General features: G+C 33.8%; 1 protein-coding gene across 1 annotated transcript; it reads left to right on the forward strand.

Moving 5' to 3' along the window:
* The first annotated feature begins 11,063 nt into the window (after nucleotides 1-11,063).
* On the forward strand, nucleotides 11,064-20,490 carry LOC107626495 (CDPK-related kinase 5). Its single transcript, XM_016329391.3, has 11 exons — nucleotides 11,064-11,925; nucleotides 16,825-16,955; nucleotides 17,067-17,108; nucleotides 17,219-17,327; nucleotides 17,454-17,532; nucleotides 17,731-18,027; nucleotides 18,107-18,219; nucleotides 18,847-18,954; nucleotides 19,037-19,099; nucleotides 19,202-19,369; nucleotides 19,915-20,490. The coding sequence occupies exons 1-11, from the start codon at nucleotides 11,410-11,412 to the stop codon at nucleotides 20,050-20,052; spliced, it is 1,764 nt and encodes a 587-aa protein (XP_016184877.1). The 5' UTR covers nucleotides 11,064-11,409; the 3' UTR covers nucleotides 20,053-20,490.
* The last annotated feature ends 2,136 nt before the right edge of the window (nucleotides 20,491-22,626 follow it).

Consider the following 22,626-nt stretch of genomic DNA (forward strand, 5'->3'; position numbering starts at 1 on the left):
GGAAATTGAGACGAGAATTTCGGTACCAATTTTATAGAATTCGGACCAAGATTGGACCGAACGGGCCAAACCGGGCCAACCGGACCCAAAGTGGGCCCTTGGCCCAACATAACTAAACCAAAACCCTAGTTTTCAGCACTCTCTCTCCTCACAACACACTCAAACACGCTGAAATTGAAGAGAGGGGAGGAAGAACACTCTCTCAAGTTCTTTCTCTCACTTGATCTTCAAACCACCATAACTTTTGATCTAGAGCTCCGATTGCCGCTCCGTTTGCGGCCACGCGTTCACCGCGGAGAGCTCTACAAAACCCATACAACTAATCTTGAGGTAAGCCACGTGTTTCTGTTCGAAATTCCAGCCCTTATTTTCGAGTTTCATGGGTAAAATGTTGAGATTTTGGGTTCTTTGATGTTATAGGACCCAACTCTCTTGAAGGAGAAGGTTAATGTTGTCTCCTTGGACCTTGGGTGTGGTAAGATTCTCAACCCTAGTGTGATTTTGTTGTTCTATGATGTTTGGGTTTTGAGATGTTGTGTATGGGTATGATGATTGTGGCTTAGGTTGTGTATATGTGAATATTGGAGCTTGATTGGTGATTTTGGAAAGCTTGGAAGAGGGTTTTGTGTGATAAAATCTGTTCTTGGAGGTGTTGATACCTTGAGAGCTTGTGGACAAGTGGTTTGGAAGTGCTCCGGTTGAGCTTGGGGAATCGGCTAAGGTATGGTTTTAGTTTCCCGTATCTAATATGTAATGTGGTAGGAAATACTTAGGCTAGAGGCCCTAAGATAGGCATTGAATTGTTGGTGTTGTTGAATGGTTGAAATATATGATGTGTTCATATATGTGATTATGAATATTGATGCCTTGATTGTGTGAAATATGAGAAATGCATGTTGTGATATATGCTTGATGGATGATTGAGGTTAAATTGATGGGTGGTACCATGTTGATGGTGAGTATGATGTTGATTATGTATAATGATGGTTAATTGGAAATGGTATTATTGGAAATTGGGATGAGGAAGGATGTATGACATGATATTGTGTTTGTCCTTTAGCCATTTGATTGAGAAGTGTTAAAATGGTTGGATGTGGTTTTGGAAACCTTGGTAAAGTGTCAATGTGTGAGTTGAGGATGGCTTGTTGTTGATTTTGGTACATTTTGAATGATTTCAAAGAGAAGGATTGAAATTGGCATGTTTGATTGATTTTGAAAAGAGTTGAAAGTGGCTTGTTTTGAAAATGGCACCTTGTGGTTTTGTATGAAAACATGGTTTTTGGGTATACTTTGACGGGACATAACTTGGACTACGGATCTCTGATTTGTGCCAAATCTGTTTAGAAATGAAATTGGATCCGGGATGTCCATGCCGTTCGAAGAACGAGTGAAAAACAATTTAAAATGAGGAAGTTATGTCCGTCGGAAGATTGGGGTTTGAATCTGTAAATTCTGCAGCTTTTAACTTAGAAAATTTTTAGCAGAATGACCCCTCGCGCATAGGCGCACTTGGTGCGTACGCGCCGTTCTTCGAGAAAGCGCCATCCACGCGTGCGCGTGGAGAGCGCGTACGCGTGGACCTGTTTTCATCCCAAAGTTGATTTTTGAGTTTTAAAAGCCAAATTTCATACTTCTAAGCCTCCGATCTCACCACTTATGTCTTAAATCATTATGATATGCCTAGCATGAGAAAAAGGGCTAGTGACTGTGGTAACTTACGAGTGAAGCAAGGGGAAAAATGAATGATCATTGAGGGTCAAAGATGATTATGTGAGATGCGGAGAATGGCGGTGGAAGTGCTTGTTGTGCCATGGGCCGAAGGGCCGTAATTGTTAATGAATTGGCTGGTTATGGATTTAACCGTGAGCCGGATGGCTAGATTATTGCCGTGTTACGGCGGAGCCATGTTTATGGCCAAGTATAAATGCATATATGATGTTGATTGAATTGTGAAGGTTTGCACTTCCACCATTGGAGATGAGGGTTTCCCTGGGTAGTAGCAATGGCTAGCCACCATGTGCTCCAGGTTGAGACTCGAAGCTCTTTTGACCCTATGTCGTAAGTGTGGCCGGGCACTGTGAAAGGCCCGGATGAGCTCGCCCCCATAAATATTCACCAGTGATGGTGATGGATAAATATTCACCAGTGAGGGTGATGGATATGGATCATGATTATGATCAAGTTTATGATGAGTATAACTCGAGTTGGGGATGCACGACAGAGGGACAGTCCAATGGCTAGCTACCAGGACTTGTCGGGTTGGCTCTATAACCGACAGATGATATCATCAGCCACTAGGGACAGGCATGCATCATAAGCATACTACATGAATTGTTTGAGATTGCCTATTTGACTGCATATTACTTGCTAATTGCCTAAATGCCTTATTTGTTCCTATTTGTAAATCTCTTGTCTGATATAACTGTGTTTGCTATATTATACTCCTGCTGGTTGTTGGGAGGTCTGAAGGAAGTAGAAAGGGAAGTATTAGTTAGACTGAAGGATCTTTAGTTAGTTGCCACTTACGGTTTAGCTTGTTTATAAGCTTTGATATTTTCTGGAGGAAGTTCTAGGATTGCCTTCGGCTTTCCTCTATTATTATGTATTATATATGTGGAAGCTGTTACCGTACTGGGGACCTCTGGTTCTCACCCATGCGGATTTTGTGGTTTTCAGATGCAGGACGCGAGGCTTCTCGTTGAGGCATGTTGGGGACTTCTGGATTAGCGAAGATCCTTTGTTCTTGGGACTCTGTTTGGTTTATATATCTTGTTTAGATACTTTTATCTCCATTAAATAATACAAACTGTGATGACTCCTTCTAGAGGGGATTTTTGGAGAATAGGTTTTCTGTATTTGTGTCCCTTTGGGTTTCCTTTGGGATTTCCTTATTTTATCATATGTATATATTGCTATGCTCGGACCGGTTCTCTTCGCAGCCGGGTTTTGAGTCTTGATATTCTTGTTTTTGACACTCTTTATATATATGATCTTGCGTTAGCTTATCCTTTGCTCGTTACGTTATCGATCGGAGTGTTGCGCGTTCGAGTTACGGTTTTTGTTTACCCCTTTTTCTACAAAGGCTCCTAGTTATAATCAATTATTCATACTACTATACGTACTAAATTTTTGTTTTAGAGGTCGTAATACCTTGCCATCTCTGAATTATGACTTAAGCATAAAACTCTGTATGGTAGGGTGTTACAAATCGGCCGAGAACCGGCCGGTTCGGATATAACGGCGCCGTTTGGAAATTTGTAATAATAATAAAAAAAACGGATCCAGTGATCCACTCGTGACCCAACCCCCCCCCCTCTTCCCCCAATCATTCATTCATCCATGTTCTGGAGAACTCTGAATGAAAGAAACCCTAGCCGCATAGCCCTCCGCCTAACCCTCCATCGTCGCCGCCTAACCCAAGTCCTCAGCGCCGCCGCCATCCCAGCTCCTCAGCACTGCCGCTTCTTCCTCTTCCCCGTGTCCAAAACCCAGTAACTCGGCAGGTCCTCTTCGGCTCTTCATCTTCGCTGGCTTCTCGGCACGGACCCAGGTTAGTGGCTTCTCTTCTTCATCCTCACTAAATGTTTGGTCTTCTTCTTCAATTTTTGTTCCATTTTTTATTTTTCTTCAAGTCTACTTCGATCTTGGTTCAAGTTTGCTTCGGTCTTGGTTCTGAATGTTTGGTCTTTTTCAATTTTTGTTCCATTTTTTATTTTTCTTCAAGTCTGCTTCGGTCTTGGTTCAAAATGTTTGGTCTTGATTTTTCAATGTTTGGTTTCAACTGTTTCAAGTTTGGTTTTGAAGGTTGGATCTTCAATTCTTCTCTTGGTTCTGTCTTGTATTTGAATGGTGAAAATTTTACAAATTTGTAAATTTGTATGTATGGTTCTGAACTTCTGATTGTATGGTTCTGTATGTACGGTAAAAATCTGTATGTATTAAAATTTGTTTTACCAGTTGCTAATAGTTTGGTTCTGGATCTGTTACTCTGATGGTTTGAAGTTTACTGTGACTGTTTTCTAATTGCTCGATGGTTTGAAAGTTTATCACTTGTCTACAGGAACTGCATACCAAGGTGGCATATTCTTCCTTGACATCATCTTTCTTTCCGATTATCCCTTCAACCCTCCCCAGGTACTCCTAATTGATCATCTTCACGATGTTTTGTTTACTAGAATTAGAATACTTAATCCTGTGTAAACTGATTTTGTTCTAACTTCTGAGTAATTTAATATGTAAGTCCTGCCTTGGATTCTTTTAACTGTTTTAGGTAGTATTCAAAACTCACATTTACCACTGCAATGTTGGCACTGATGGTCATGTTAGTCTCGAAATGTTGAAGGATGGTTGGAGTCCGGCACTAACCATTACCAAAGTGCTAACTGCAATAAGATCACTTTTAACAAATCCTGACCCTTGTAAATTCTTCCGCTCTCTTCTCAACCCCATAATGTGGAATGGATTTACTTAAGAGTTATGATGATGGTTGTTTCAGATAACGCTGTTGTCCCTGGCATTGCTCACTTGTATTTGGAAAACAAAGCAAAACATGATCTTGTTGCTGGAGAGTGGACTGCTCGATTTGCCAAGTGAATTATTCAAGCCTTTTTTTTCTAATTTTGTATCTGTTTTATTAATTTTGGTAATGAATAATAGTATTTAATCAAGAAGAAATTGTTGATAACAATGCATCTGTGAATAATAACTTGCTTGTCAATCCTCCTATTTCGAATGATACTGCTAATCCTAATTTTCCTATTTCAAATAATACTGCTAATTCTAATCCCCCTAGTACTAACGATAGTCAGTCACAAGGTTCTCCTACTCCTAATCATAATCCTCTTATTTTAGATATGTTTTTTACTTTTTTTACTATTTAACTTTTGAGTTTGTATTTTGATAAGACCATATGAATTTGGTTGATAATATTTTATGTAGTGTTTTAAAATTTCGAAGATATTTTAAGATTTATATTAGACTATAATTATATTTTAGGATGTTTATTATTAATTTATTTATTATTCTATTCTAAAACGGTTTTTCCGGTTGAACCATCGATTAGACCGATTAGACCAATAAATTAATAAATCAGTGACTAGAGTAGTTCGATGACCGATCCGGTTCTCAGAACCTTGGTAATGCAAAATTCCTACATCCCCTCCTATTGTCGAGGAGTGCTATGGTAGCCAAAACCGTGACCATAGATATGGCTATGGTCACGGTTTTGAGGAGGGGTGACCATAGAGGCTATGGTCACGGTTTTGACGATGGGTGACCATAAAGGCTATGGTCACGGCCAAAACCGTGACCTTAGATAAGGCTATGGTCACGGTTTTAAGGAAGGGTGACCATAGATATGGCTATGGTCACGGTTTTAAGGAGGAGTGACCATAGGCTCTATGGTCACAGCCAAAACCGTGACCATAAATAAGGCTATGGTCATGGTTTTGAGGAGGGGTGACCATAGAAACTATGGTCACGGCCAAAACCGTGACCATAGATAAGGCTATGGTCACGGTTTTAAGGAAGGGTGACCATAGAGGCTATGGTCACGGCCAAAACCGTGACCATTGATATGGCTATGGTCACGGTTTTTATGCGTGACCAGAGATTGCCCTATGGTCACGGTTAAAAACCGTGGCCTAAAGTGTCAGAATTTTAAAACTGTAACCGTGGCCATAGAAACCGTGACCATAGGTAAAAAAACCGTGACTATAGACCTATGGCCACGACGGAATAGGCCACGATAAAAAACCGTGACCATAGGTCCAAAACCGTGACCATAGATCTATGGTCACCCTTTTCACTAGCTATGGTCACGGTTTTTTACCGTGACCATAGACCTTTTTTTTTTGTAGTGAAAGAATAATTACAATATAGAAATATAACGTAAAAATTTTTATTCTCTTGATAAGCAAGTGATATACACCTCCTTATCACTTATTCTCCTTATCACCTACCATTTTAGTGCATGTTTGAAGTCATTAATGTTCTTTTCAAAATCAATTTCAGTTTCTCCCAAATCGAATTCCTAACATCTCTCAATCACATTATTATCCATTAAAATGCAATAATTCTCTGCAAAAATTATAGAAGTTAAATTAAAAAATTTTAATAACTTCTACTATATAATTTTTATTTTACATATAGACTATTAAAAAATAAAAAATAAAATATAAAATATAAACAAAAATTAAAAAATAAATTTTTAAAAATAATTATGAACTCGTTATATTAAAATCAATAAATAAGCATACATATGAATATTAAATAAAAATATTAAAATAATTAAAATCATGACCTATTAGTACATATGAGATAATTTGAAGAATACAATAAGACGTATAGTTTAAAATTTGATAATATTGATTATAAAAATTTATTAATTATAGACATCATATGTATGAAATTATGAAAATTATGAGTACAAAATTATGGATGTTATTAATATGAAATTATGGATGTTATGTGTATGAATTTAGGGATGTTATGAGTAAATTTATTAATTGAATAAATTAATTTAAGAATTTGACGTTTTTTAAATTCAATTATGATAAAATTTAAAAACATCTGTGTTAATTTTATAATTACTTAAGCAATAACTAAAAAATGATATGTGTATGGATGTAATATCTAATAAACATCAATTTAATTTTTAGATGTTAGTTGTATGTAATTATGGATGTTATGTATATAAATGTATGAATGTTATGTGTATGAACTTAGTTAGTACAATATAATTATAAATGCACATAAAAACACACACAAAAATTAATCAGTTTATTACCATACCTCATCAACACTAGTGGAGTTTTTCATATTCTCGAAAATTGATTGACTGACAACAACCTCGTCGAGTGAGTCCATCTGTTGTATGTTCAAATTCTTCAGCACTTTCTACCATAGCTAGGTACTATATTAAGGTAGAATTCAAATGACATACTATTTGTAATGACAAAGATGATTTCTTGTAAAATTCCTTAACCTATTCTAATTGTGTTTGCAACGGTATTAGAGTTATGAATTTTGAATGAAAATAATTGAATTAACGGAAACAAAATCATATTAGGTAGCTTTCATATTTTGTATCTCTCCATTGAATGATGATAAATGACTTAACAAAAACAGAAAATTAATTACAATAAAAAACGATGATAATAATAATAATAATAATAATAATAATAATAATAATAATAATAATAATAATAATAATAATAATAATAAACAAAAAAGTGTTTATGATAATAATCAATTACAATTATTGAATTTATGTGATATTATCGTATCTCTATTAGGCGAAGGAGTAGAGCAAGAATCAATTACAACGATAAATCATAATCGTTATTAATTATTATTATTAATCTTTATTATATTTTTAAATATAAAAATTAAATTATAAAAGAGAATATTAAGTATTGATTACAAGAATGCCTAATAGTAAGGAATATGATATTATAATTAATATCATTAATAAATAGAGTTGATAAGAATATGATAAGTGGAATGATAAGAGAGTGGGCTAAAAAATAAAACTGTTACTAAATGATGTAAATGAAGTATATTATAGAAAATTTTAGCTAATTATAGCTGAAATTGTTTGGTTACCAAACTTTTTTCCCTATTGTCAAGCTTGCTAAATTTAGGAATAAATTACTATCGCTAAAAATAAGCTTGTATTTTATCTTTGTTATCTTTTTTAATAATAAAAAAAATTAAAAAAATTGAGTCAACCGCTAGAATACTACTACTACGGTTAAAAAAAATTAAAGTTATTGTTCAAGTAAATTTAAATTGGAATTGAAAAATAAAGTAAATTTAAATTGGAGGTTGCGAGTTTGAGTCTCATATCTTTGGTAAAAAAAAAATTGAAATTGGAATTGAAAAATAAATCAATTGTGGATTATTGATGTTTTGTTTGAAAACTAAAACTATGACGATTAAATTTTGATTGTTGTCTTGTAAAAAAAAAAAAATCTATAATGATGAATTATTTTTTTTATTGAACCGTGTTTGTTTATTTTAATGATTTTATCATATAAATTCTATTTATCATATAAATCCCTACAATGTAAAGTGAAGATATAAAAGTAAAATGATAAAATTATTTATAATAAAATTTAAATGTAAAATAAAATAAGAATTAGAAATTGATTTAATGTATAAAAATATAATTAAAAAAAGAGTAAAGTATCATTTTTATTCTCAACGTTTGGGATAAGTCTTATTTGTGTCCTTAACATGTAAATCATTCTATTTGTATCCCTAATGTTTGTAAAAGTGATTCAATGTTATCCTGCCATCAATTACACATCATGAGCTTTAGTTGGAGTTTTGAAAATCTCTTCTTGAAGTTAGAATACAAATGTCTGGACAGAACCGATGATCCACTCCGAAAAATAGCTCATCAAAAGTTAAAACTAATCCTTGCAACATTTACATAATTTATTTTTCTAGAGACATAATTGAACCTAAACACAAATAGTGGGTACAATATTAAAATAGAATACATCCAAGTGAGACCTAATTGAGAATGAATGCATCCAAGTAAGAATAATTTTGAAAAATACAATATGATCTGTTAGTATAATTGACGGCAGAAAAATATTGAATCACTTTTATAAACGTTATAGATACAAATAGGACAATTTAAACGTTAAGGATACAAATAAAGCTTACCCCAAACATTGGGGATAAAAACGATTACTCTTAAAAAGATAAAAAGAAGAAAAATAGAAAAATTCAATTAAAAAATGTCTTAAAAAAATAAAAAATATAATCTAAGAATATATTTATTTTTAATAAAAAATTAATATTTTTTAATATAAATAAAAAATAATTTAAAAATATATTTATCTTTTTAATTAAAAATTAATATTTTTTTAAATATTTTATTAGTTAATTTTTGAATAATTTTAATAAAGATAAGCCTCTTTCAGTCATTAAATTTCCGAAGGGAGGTTTAGGATAATTTTTACAAAACAGTTCTGCTACATATTTAAGTTTTTTTGGCAATTAAATCTAATTAAATTGTCCCAAATTTAACAAAAACTACTTTTATTACATGCAGCGTGTACACACGCACGCTACACTAACGCAAATATATCCTTCTTCGTCTTCGCAGTCCTTATCCTACTTCTTCGCATTCTTTCGTCTTCTTTTTTGCATTATTCCTTCTTCTTCTTCGTTGCATTCCTTCTTCTTTTTCGCGTGTTATGAGAAAATGAAATAAGAAGAAGAATGTTATGAATAAGAAGCAGCAGAATATGAGGAGGAGAAAGAAGAAGAGTTTTGAATTATGCAGAACTTATCAGAATAAAAATACACTAAAATTTCTTAACAAATATACATAAATTTTTTAGTTTTTACACCGAAACTTTGCTACAAAAGCACAAAAATATCTTTTTTAATGCTGTATTTTTTTTCTTTCTTTCTTTTAGTTGAATGAATGTAGGTTCATCATTTTTCTAGTAATTTTGCAGCATTATATATTTCTTCTTTTTCTTTGTTTGATTTCTTTTATTCTTGTTAAGAGAGTAAAACAAGAAAAAACTTGAGAAGGTAAAACAAGAAGGAAAAGATGAATAAAAAAAAGAAGATGATGGTGAAAAAAAAGAAGAAGTAGCAAAAGATGAAGAGTTTTGAATAATTATGTAGAACTTATCAAAATAAAAATATACCAAAATTTATTAACAAATACACATAAATTTCTTAGTTTTTTACATCAAAACTTTGTTATAAAAGTACAAAAATGTCTTCTTTAATGCTGTATTTTTTTTTCTCTTATTTCTTTCTTTCTTTTAGTTGAATGAATGTAGGTTCATCCTCTTCTTAGTGATTTTAGAGCATTATGTATTTCTTCTTCTTCTTTGTTTGATTTTTTTGTTTTGTTTTTATTCTTGTTAAAAGAGTAAAACAAAAAGAAACTTAAGAAGATAAAACAAGAAAGAAAAGATGAATAAAAAAAGAAGAAGATGATGATGAAAACAAAGAAGAAGAAAAAGAAGAAGTAAAATATGAGGAGGAGGAAGAGGGAGGGTTTTGAATTATGCAAAAATTATCAGAATAAAAATACACCAAAATTTCTTAACAAATATAAATAAATTTTTTAGTTTTTACATCGAAAATTGTTACAAAAGTACAAACATATCTTCTTTAATGCTGTATTTTTTTTTTCTTTTATATTTTTTAGTTGAATGAATGCAGGTTCATTGTTTTTATTCTTATTAAAAGAGTAAAATAAGAAGAAATTTGAGAAGGTAAAACAAGAAGAAGAAGATGATGATGATGATGATGATGATGATGATGATGAACAAGAAAAAGAAGAAAGAGTTGCAAGACCTGGAATAATTTATCATGGCCTAACGTAAGTAGTTATGGAATGATTAACACTTCTGCGACATTTCATTAGCAAGTTAATGTGCACGAATAATCAGATAAATTGTGTACTTTTTGGTCAGGTTATAGATAATATTCTCCCTTATCTTGAAGAAGGAAGAGTTGGACCTCTCATCGTTGTGCTGAGTTTTGAATTATGCAGAACTTATCAAAACAAAAATAGACCGAAATTTTTTAACAAATACACATAAATTTCTTAGGTTTACACCGAAATTACTTAATGATTGCGACACGTAAATTCAGTTCGAAAACAAACACACAAATAAGACTGAATCATGAACAAAAACATATCTAAATTAATTTTAGATCAGACAACGTCATTAATTTGATAAAAATTTAAAAATAACGATAATAATAATGACAATAACGATAAAGAAAATGACGATGACAATAATGACGATGACGACAATAAAGAAGGAATAAGAAAAAAATTAAAAAAATAAAAAAAAGAAAAAAAGGAGAAAGTAATAATAATGATGGTGACGTAGATAAAAAAAAAAAAACCAAAATGTTAGTAAAAAGAAAAAAAAAATGCATTATTTAAAAAATAATTATAACAACTTACTTAAGTATTTTGGATAGAACTTTATTCTTTCCAAATCTTATACACTTACGATGTCAAGCAGTATAACCAAACTACTAATCAAATTTACTACTGATATGTAGTTAGAGTATACGACCAAATTTAATTTAGTTGTTTCCGTTGCGTGCAACAAAAAAAGCGAAACTCTCGTCGTTTACCTTTTATCACTTTTCACGGATCCTTCTCTCTCTGTCTGTCTCTCTCTCTCCCCCTTCTTCTTCAAACCATTTCTTAAACACTCTCATTGATCACCAAAACCAAAATCAACCCAAACACAAAGCCATAATCTCCCAAAACCCATTTCCAAATTCGAAACTCCACAATTTCATTGCAGATCTTCCGAATCTGGCTCCGAACTCTCCATGTTTTCATGACCATGCCACTCCTTTGACTTTGACTTTGAAACTAGAATCAGATTAGGCAGAGATTCCATGGGTCTCTGCGTTTCAAAGGCTCATTCCGAGTCTCTCTCTCCTTCTCACAACAACAATTCCAAACAAGAACCAGAATCAGCATCCGTCAATGGTGGCAAGAAGTCCCCGTTCTTCCCGTTCTACAGCCCTAGCCCGGCTCACTACCTCTTCTCCAAGAAGTCTCCGGCGAGATCTCCGGCCCGGACAGGGTCGGAATCGACGCCGCGGCGGTTCTTCAAGCGGCCTTTCCCACCGCCGTCGCCAGCAAAGCACATAAAGGCGGTGCTGGCGCGGCGGCAGGGGTCAGTGAAGCCGAACGAGGCGAGCATACCGGAGGGAAGTGAGGCCGGCGGCGATGACGGCGTGGCGGTTGCCCTGGACAAGAGCTTCGGGTTCTCGAAGCATTTCAAGAACAAGTACGAACTTGGGAGTGAAGTTGGGCGAGGGCATTTTGGGTACACTTGTTCTGCTAAGTTCAAGAAGGGAGACCTCAAGGGTCACCAGGTTGCTGTCAAGGTTATCCCCAAAGCTAAGGTAAGCTTCTTTCCTTCATTTATTTATTTTCGAATAAACTACCATACATTCTTACATATTTTATTTATCCATATATGTTATTTTACTAGTAATGCTATAGAACTAACAACATCACAGCAAATTTTGGTCATTACGTTGCTAAACAAACTCAATATCAAATTCACTGTTTGAATTTCAAATGTATTTTCAAATTGAATTTCTTGATTTTTTTTTATTTTCATGAATTAAACATGTTTTTTTTTGCGCTAAATATTGGCTATAATATTGACGGTCAAATATTAATTCTTAAACTTTCTGTTTACTTATTTACATAATAAATCACAACTCGTCTACCCAAGGGATGACTTAAATTTACAGACATTTGAGTAAACGAGATGTGTAAGTAAAAGATTTAAACTGATCTTTTGACAAGTTCGCCAAATAATATGGTTCGGTATTTTAGTGACAGTTTAAGGCTCTTCGTTCCTCCAAGCGAGTGTTAAATACTTAAATTAGAGGCTTTTCTTTTCTCACATACCCAGCCTTCGATGGCAACATTTACATAACTCTATTTTTGTGTGAGTTTTGAAAAAAAAAATGTTTTATGATAGAAAGATAATTTAATTGCACCGAAACCATTGAATTGGATTGGTCAAAAGCTGCTCTGTTGTAGCTGTTGCTGAAGGATGACTTGGGAGTTTATTAGTTTTGACCAAATTTTTAGAGACACATTTATGATTTAAAAAATGTTAGAAGATTGTCAGAATTTATTGTTCTTAACTATTATTTTTAGTCATTAACACATTTTTAAACATCAATAACTAAAAATAATAAATTTTAATAACTTTTTAATATTTTTTTTATGATTTATCAGTTGAATTTGAAAAAGTAAGAGAGAGAAAATAGATAAAGAACAAAAGGTTGACGAATAGAGTGGAAGAAGAAAAAGATTTTCTATTAAGAATTTCTCATTGGTACATTTGTATATCATTTGTATATGGATGCATGGGTTTATGTTGAATCAATTTGATCATAGTGACAAGTATTTTTGAGGAGTATAAATCCGAAAAAATGCACTAAATTTGAAACATATTTAAAATAAGTGGGAGTTTGAATTGCCTTATTTTGGGTTTGTAATGTATTGTAAATGTAAATTTATAATTATAGTCAAAAGCTGCACCGTATTACTTCTTTCTTTTTCCAAAAAAAAAAAAATCCCATTTTAAAAATATACTTTTTACCCCCTCAAGCATTACATGAAGCATGTCTTAAATGATTTTTATATTTTAAGATTTTTTTATTTTATTTTGGTGGAGTTTGATTTCTAGATAAAAAAGGGTGGAGTTTGAGTTGGCTCATTGGCTGGCCATCATTTGTTGTTAGATTTTATGAGCATAAATCTAGGAACTTTCATCTAATTGGTAATTGCTTTAGACCTTTTTAGGGGAGTTGGTGCGTAGTCCTTACAAACCGTGTTTTCGGTTCAAGTTGTTAGTTGGTGAAGACTTTATTTAATTATTTGACCCCTTTTGTTAATGCAGTGCAATTAGGTATCCTCTAAATATTGTCTTTTATTTAGTCTTTAGAAAAAAAATAAATAAAAAATAAGTAATTTTTCTAATTTTTTGAATAACTAGTACGTAAAAGTAGGTATTTAAATTAATTAAATAATAATAAATCTTTAAAAAAATTGACAAAAGACTAAAAGTTAAAGGACAACTAGCATTTTTGTTGTTGTTAATGGGATTCACTATTATAATATTTGAACTGAGTAGATATCTTCGGCTTCTCGGTTATTTATTCTACGCTTTGGGTTGTTTGGGTAATTATAAAAAGAAAAAGTCTAGAGGGCCAGCAACTTTTGTGTTTTGTGGCCAGCATTTAACCATTAAAAAGACTATTGATGGCTAATTGATGGTTATAAAATACAAAATTTGCTGATCCCCAAGCACTCCTCTTATAAAAAATGAGACGACGGCGAGCCACGAGACGATGGCGAGTGGCTTGAACAGAGAAGCCGCCGGAGGATGGACGCCGAACAGAGATAGAACAGAGGGTTTGGGTTTGGGAAAGGGCGAAGAGGGAAGCCGCGGAGGCACCGACAACCACCTAGGACGGCGGTGGAACCTTTGAAGAAGCTAGGGTTTTGGCTTTGGGTTTGAAGTTTTGAATTTTGAAGAACGGTTTTTCGCTTTCTTTGCTGAGTGACACACTGAAACGCACGAAGGAGGGGGGTTTGGGAGGAAGGGAGCGTGACTCGTGGGGTTTTTTTTTTTGAATCAAGCAAAACGGCGTCGTTTAGAAAGAATCGGTTGGTTTTCGGCCCGTTTTCAATTTGATCTAACCAGCTGGTTTCCGGTCAGTTCAGCGATTTTTGGGCAGTTCTTCAATTGGCGGTTTTATGCATGAGACCGGATCATTGTCATCGCTTTTCGATTGGATCGGCCGGTCTGGTCCGGTTTTCAAAACTATGATGTTTACATTTGCTTTAGTTGTCATATTTTGTCTTCTCATATGGTGTTCTTTGAGTTGCAAGTAATTAAAAAAAAATGAATGAGAATGAGAAACACTAAAAATATAAGTTAGTTTTATAATTATGATATATTTGAATATACCTAATAAGATGTGTCAAATTTGAACTTACTTAGGGTTTAGAAAAATGAATGAGGATGAAAAATACTAAAAATGTAAATATAAAATTATGAATTAATTTATAATCATAATATATTTGAATGTATTTAGTAAGAACATGTGGCAAATTTAAACTTACTTGAAGGAATTTTTGCTAATTGGTATGAGAGATTAAGAAATAAAGATAGTAGAGTCTTATGTAGTTATGTATAAATAGACCAAATAATGATGTAGTAAGAGTATTAACATGTTTAATATATATTTATTGTATTTAATTAGTATTTTATGTTTTAATTGAATAATAATAAATAAGAATTTTTTTAGAAATATTTTACTAAAAAATAAGGAAAAATATATGTAGACAATGAAAATACTAAATAATGTGAACAATAGATATATCGGATGTTCATTTCACTATGTGTACGGATGGTTATTCTAATATTAAGATTTAGGTGGGTAATTTGGAGGTGTAGTATGTTTTTATTTTATTGGTGGTTGTTCATGTTGTTCAAGAAAGTTATTGGTTACGTAGCATAATCCAAAACAGTAATTGGTTGATTTCTGAGTTTTGCCAAAAAAGCAAAATTACTGACATAACATATCCATATGGCTTAAATACAATATAGAAAAACTAAGGTATTAATTTTTATACAGTAAGAATAAATAGATAGATAAATTGATGTTAGGTACCGAAATTAATAAGGTAGGATAATACAACTAAAATTTGTAAACAAAAAATAAATAGAACTGAATAAGAATTTGAATAATAATAAAAATTTTATGACTAAATAGTAAAATTATAATTTCTTAAAATATATAAAAAAATTTATAATACTTTTTTATATATTATAAAAAAAAAAGAGAAAGTTTAGGAGTCTAGCACTTTTATTAAAAGAGGAATGCTAGGGAACCGGTAACTTTTGTGATTTGTAGCCATCAAATAGCCATCAATGATGGTTTTAATGGTGTGAGATTGGTGAGATTTCATCCAATGACTTTCTTTTCTTTGCTGGTTACATGCTGGCCAGAATTTAACAAAGTTGCTGGCCCCCTATACTTTTTCTTATTAAAATTTGGCCAGCACTTAATCAGCAAAAGAAAAATGAGTAGTCCTACACCAATGAATGAAATCTCACACTATTAAAAATACTAATGATGACTTCAAATCACAAAACTTACTGACCCTAGGCTCCTCTTACAAAAATAACACTGATACAAAGGAAATTACACATACAGAATTTTACTATTTTCTCTCTTAATTTTCACTCATTAAAAGACATACAAAACTAAGCATATTAATACCATAAGCAATGCTTCCTATTTATAATGTATGTATAGCAGTAACGGTTACAGCTTGTCATTGAGTTGTTAATTTGCCTTTGATATTCAACTTGCATTTGTAACTTTCAAGCTGTAAGCATCAGCAGGAATTGTTTGACTCAAGTCAACCTTTATTATTTTACTACCAATTTGGCTTGATATTTGATTCCAAGGTCTTCTAGATGATTATTATTTTACTGCCATGCATTGATTGATCATCAAAATTAACTTTGATACTTCCACAATTGAGCCATGGAAATTGGAGCGTAATTCGTAACAAGTTTTATGCGATAGGATTAGATGTTTTGTACGGATTCTACCCTAAGATGGGTTGTGTTCTCTCTTTTGGCAGCAGCAACCAGCAAGGCATTGAGACTTTGTAAAGTGATCCATTGATGGTGTGAGTAACGTGCCATCTTAGTTAGTAAATCTGATGCACTTGGGGCATGCAGCTATTATTGAAATTATGAAGGGCATCATGATTAGTGCATCATCATTAAAACTAGTTCCGGTATATATATATATTTCCGTGTAGATAAACCTTTAAGGTATATCACTGAACGATTCTGAAATGCATTCTTCTCTAACACTTAAGTTAGTATGAAAAGTGTATTAGAAGATAGCAGAATAATTCAGAAATCAGGACTTACTCTCTGTTGAGAGATAGAGAATGACTTATATAGCAATTAGATTATAAATGACATTGATGTTATGATCGTTTAGTGATTAACTCAGTAATCATGGCTAATAATGTAATCAGTTCTTAATATGTCAAAATTTCTAAAAGGACCAGCATTTTGAAACGGGAGGGAGTAATTTATCGATCGAAACACCTTTAGCATCTTTGACTTTGGTGTGTTTATGCTTGGTGAAAAATAAAGCATACACACCTGTTTCATGAACATCACATATATCATCTTTATTTTCTTTATAGAATAATAGATTTTGATTTGTATGTTTCAATTGTAGATGACAACTGCAATTGCTATTGAGGATGTGAGAAGGGAAGTGAAAATATTGAGAGCTTTGACGGGACATAAGAATCTAGTACAGTTCTATGATGCATATGAAGATCACGATAATGTCTATATAGTAATGGAGTAAGCTCCGAATACCATTCTTATTTTTCGTGGTTTGTAACCACCTTTTTTGACAATTGGGCTCATTGGTAGCAACCTATATCCAAATTTTTTAATTCTTGTTTATCTCAGATTGTGTGAAGGAGGTGAGCTGTTGGATAGAATACTATCAAGGTATTTGTTTAATTATTTTCTGTTGATTGGCAAAACGTGGATTCATGCATTGCTTTAAAGAATTAATGTTTCATGGTCACAGCCTATAAGATATCTGTTTCTTCTTGCAGAGGAGGGAAATACACCGAAGAAGATGCAAAAGCTGTCCTCACGCAAATTCTGAATGTTGTTGCATTTTGCCATATGCAGGGTGTTGTGCACCGTGATCTTAAACCCGAGGTGAACTACAGTTTAGACTTTTTGTTCTGACCGAAAACCCGATGCAAAATTTTAGCTTTCACTGTTTCCTATTTCTATAACTTTTATCACGTGTTGAATTCTAAAGATGGATAATTTTTGGATCAGAACTTCTTGTTCGCATCCAAAGATGAGAACTCAGAGCTGAAGGCCATAGACTTTGGGTTGTCGGATTTCGTTAAACCAGGTATATATTTACGCAATTGAGGAATGTTGGGTAACAAGTTATTTTATTGTGCCAGTAAGCTATTGGACCAACTTGGTTGAACTTGGTTACCAGAATAACTTGGTTATGTTATATTACTGTACTCAATTTATGTTCACCCCGTGTTAGCTTGATATCTTGGTCTTAAATTATGTCGTGACTTCTTGTTGTACTTAACAGATGAAAGGCTTAATGATATTGTTGGTAGTGCATACTATGTGGCTCCTGAAGTTCTACATAGAGCTTACAGTACTGAGGCCGACATCTGGAGTATTGGTGTAATCGCGTATATTTTATTATGTGGCAGCCGTCCGTTTTGGGCACGGACTGAATCAGGGATATTTCGTGCTGTATTGAAAGCCGATCCAAGTTTCGAAGAACCTCCTTGGCCTTCTCTGTCGGACGAAGCAAAGGATTTCGTAAAGCGACTACTAAATAAAGATCCAAGGAAAAGAATGACTGCAGCACAAGCATTATGTGAGTTTCTTGTAAGTTGTTGCAGGGTCTTGTTAGTTCTTATATTTCTATTCTCTTATTTAAGCCGTGTATGATGCAGGCCATCCATGGATTAAAAATTATAAGGATGTGAAAGCACCCCTCGATATTCTAATGTTCAAGCTCATGAAGTCATACATGCGCTCCTCGTCTTTACGAAAAGCAGCTTTAAGGGTGCGTATATTTATGTAGAATGTACTTGCTTTCAAATACTTGACACTGAATGTAAAAGAGGCTTTCAAATACACCTTCAGAATTTTCTTTTGGTATCTTTTGATTAGATTTTACTAGAACTGTTCTCTCAATGAATTCATATTCTTCAGCTTATTAATAAGTGTACTATTTTTTATAGGATGTTTGAACTTGGGATTAGTGAGTTCTGAGTTGACTGTTGAATAAGTAATCTAACTATCAAAATGAATCGTTTTTTTGTTTAGTGTTTCCAAATGGGTGTCGCTCAACTGTGTTTGTTTCTGATTTCCAAAAGAGTGATTTTACTGCTTGATCTTTTACTGTATAGTTGAAAAAGTTTAAAACTGATTTATTAAGATACTCCATTTAGCTTTCTCAAAAATGCTGAAATTGGATTCTTTTAAATGGCGATTATTGTATAAAATTTGTACAAATCTATAGAATGATGGTTTTTAAGCCTAAAAAGCTGAATCAGATGCATGTTAGTCTACTGATGGAAAAGTGTTTGCTTCTTTCTCCAATTTTGTTTGTCTCTATTTGTTGATCAAGTATTGGATGCATGTTTAGTGATAACTTACTAGCGTGTTATTTTCTTGCACACTACGGCAGGCTCTGTCGAAGACGTTAGCTGTTGACGAGCTGTACTATTTGAAAGAGCAGTTTGCACTTTTAGAACCAAACAAAAATGGCACCATTAGCTTAGAAAATATCAAAGCGGTTGGTTTTTTCGTCTCTTCCAATTCTTTTCATATACTTTTTTAAAAGGATCCTGTTTAAAGACTCAAATTTGACCTGGCAGGCCTTGATGAAGAATGCAACTGATGCTATGAAGGAGTCGCGCATTCCTGATTTTTTGGGATCGGTAAGTGCTGTGATTTAACTGTAGAATGCCTCTATATATATATAACGCCTTATTGTAATGTTGGCTTATTGATTACTGATACAAACGGTTTTTGGGTGGCAGCTTAATGCATTGCAGTTTAGAAGGATGGATTTTGACGAGTTCTGTGCAGCAACTCTTAGTGTTCATCAACTTGAAGCGCTCGACCGGTGGGAGCAACATGCTCGCTGCGCCTATGAGCTTTTTGAAAAGGATGGAAACAGGTCCATAGTCATTGAGGAGCTAGCTTCGGTATGATTGATTTTATTGCAATAATAGTTTATCCAACCATATCTTCCGAGCTTTTTCTTACAGTGGTAAACTGGTAATACAAATGGATATATCTAACAATTTCTGAAATTAATTTCTAGAGTAAATGTCCTATCCATTTCCTGACCATGAAGGACAAAGTGTCTCTCTAGTTCAAAAATCTCTAATCGTCCCAACCATCTAAGTAAATAGTCTAAGTGGTCCTTGTAAAAACGTTGACCTACTCGTGTCAGGACCTATTTAGACAAGTAACATGGGATGTTTAGACCAGTTACTTAGATGGTTCGAGACCGGTTAAAGATTTTCGAATCGTGGAAGGGCGCTTTGTCTTTCGACAAATAATCAGAAACCGAAAATAGCATTTACTCTAATTTCTAACAATTTCGGATATTAATTTGTCCCTCTAAGGTGAGTTTAATATGGCGTGAATGTAGAGAAATTCGAGGATTATGTAATTTCACTCATTGCTCCACGAAAATCCAACATCATTCTCTTCTCATGTATGGTTTTTATCTAAACAATCGCAGGAGCTAGGACTTGGTCCATCTGTTCCTGTTCACGCAGTTCTCCATGACTGGATTAGGCACACTGATGGAAAACTAAGCTTCCTTGGGTTTGTCAAATTGCTGCATGGTCCGTCTCGTAGTCTCGCCAAACCTCAATAGAATGAGACCCAAGAGCTTGCGTGTGTTCACCAACCATGATGCATGATGGATCTGGTCAATCAAAAGAAGAAAGAAAGAAAAAAAAAAGAAAAACTATATGCTGGTCAAAGCATCATCATCACATGAAAGAATATTTGCTACTTCAACATTATATTTTGCTTAGAAGAAATCATCGAATTGGTGTTTTACAATCCTTTTTCTTAGGCTAAATATCTTGTCCACATGGAGCAGGAATCATAGCCTGCTCCCACAGGCATTTGTAATTGTAATTGTAATTGTCCACTGTAAAGCTGTAGTGTGTTAAAGTTTCTAGTTTATAATATCTTTTGTGATTATTACGGGGAATGCTATGGTGTAGATTGTGAAAAAATCTAAACCTGTGGACACTGCGAGGATAGATTTCCTCGATGACACCTATTGCCTAGTTGTTTTTGTCCATTCACGTGAGTCAAGTACGATATCGGCACCAACTGCAATTGCAGGGATCTATACCCATTAAATTTTTTTCTTTTTGGTTTTCCTTAACTCGGGAGACCAAAAACTATCCGTTGGGAATCTACATTTTTTTTAAAGATTTGTTGATAGCTAATGAAGGCCGAGATTCAAACTCTCCATATTTATTTAACTGGATTAGTGAACTAACTAAGTTAAAGCCATTAAATTTTATTAATCACAAGTAATTCATTGTTAACGAAGAGATTAAAAGTTTTAGTTCTGGATCTTTTGCAAAATTGGGCCATACATTTAGCTGGACCAAAAATCCAAAATTATATTTATCCATGATTTTTATTAAAAATTATATTTCTTAAACTAAGTAAAAGGATTTAAAAGGCAACGAATAGTAGCTCATGAGGCATTTGTTTCTTTTTTTTTCTAACAGATTGGAACTTTTTTCGACAAAAAGGATTATAAAGGAAAAAAAACATACTAAGATATATATGTGCGAGAATCACATTATTATTCTCTTGATCTTGGGTTTGTTACGTGCATGAGGGTGTAAAGCTCTGCCTATATAAAACAGACGACTCTCAATGTGTAATTGATATATACATTCATAAACAAATACATGCAATAATACTTCCACTCTTTACATTCAATCTGCCACTCTTTCTCCCTTTACCTCATCTATTAGAAAACATCATATGGTATCAACAGTCACATGATCAAGTTCTTGATCATGGGCTTCGTCATCTCGAGTTCATCTTCAAAGCAAGCGTTGATTCCCATTCCAAAAAAACTGGATGAAGATAACTCCAATACTTGGCGAGCATGGTTAACAATTCAAAGTCTCAACTTGGATTCACTACAAAAAATGTGCTGATTATCGCCGGATTTTAGGACAGAAACTACCGGCAATTTCGTTTAGAGACTGTTTGATAACTACTTTCGTTGAGCTTGAACCGGTACCATCGGATTTATATTTCTACCAAAAAATCCGACGATAACAGATGGCACGTAATGTATTTAATTTGGCGTGCGTTTTACAATTGAATTTTTTGGCAGAAATTTTCAATAGTAACTCATTTTGGTGGAACGCACCGTTTTATTTAATGAAACTACTTTTATTGTCGGATTCTTCTGCCGAAAAATCCTACAGTAATTTGAATACTTAAGTTTCGTGATGAAATCCTCTCTCTCTCTCTCTCTCTCTCTCTCTCTCTCTCTCTCTCTCTCTCTCTCTCTCTCTCTCTCTCTCTCTCCGTAGCTCCACTCATCAGCCACCATCTGCCAGTGTCATCTTTACCCAGCGCGTTATCTTTAGGTAACAACCCTAACTTAACATTGAGTTTATTTTATTTTATTTTTATTCTAAAGAGGTAAATGCCGAATTGGTAACCGAAAGATTTTGACGCTGAGAAAATAGTACTTGACTTTTGTTATTGACAAAATAATTCCTAAAAGATTTTAAAACTTGACAAGCGTGCCCTCGAATTCACTGGAGCACATCTTCGGCGACCACGCTGCTGACATGGTCATCGTGTTTTGCTGAGATGGCAGCATTCCTAGACTAATTACTTAGATGTAATTAATAATTAAATTAAATCAATAATAAGTAAAAATTTCCCAACCCTAATTCTCCCTTCCCCTTCCCGAATACACTCTCGCTCTCTCACTCTGAGACGGGCTAAAATGGCGCCTCAACTTCTTACTCTCACAGAGCCGCATAGTCGCCGTCTTGTCGCGTCGTCCATGCACCATCTCGCTTCTCTCCGTGCAGTCAAGCAGAAGAACAGGACACACAGCAGCGGTGCCTCACTCATAGACCTCGTCTCCGTGTCTCTCGCCGGTAGCTATGCCTCGTCTCCCCGCTGCCAATCGATGCTTGCAACAGCTCGTTGCTCGCTGTAACACCCTAATTAGCCTAGGCTTTACCTCGCGTCGTAAAGCAAAGGTTAATCAAAGGTTACGACAGTTCTAAAGCTGATACATATAATGTATAAAAAGGGTTAATATATTCTAGAAGTCCGATGAAGAATATAGCTCAAAAGAGGATTCGAAAAGCTCAAACGTACTAACGAAACTTCTAACTTAAAGCATAAGAAACAGATGTAATATAAACAAAGATAATAGTAT

This window comes from Arachis ipaensis, chromosome B1 (assembly GCF_059453495.1).
Source record: "Arachis ipaensis isolate K30076 ecotype BB chromosome B1, ASM5945349v1, whole genome shotgun sequence".
NCBI classification, from domain to species: Eukaryota; Viridiplantae; Streptophyta; class Magnoliopsida; order Fabales; family Fabaceae; genus Arachis; species Arachis ipaensis.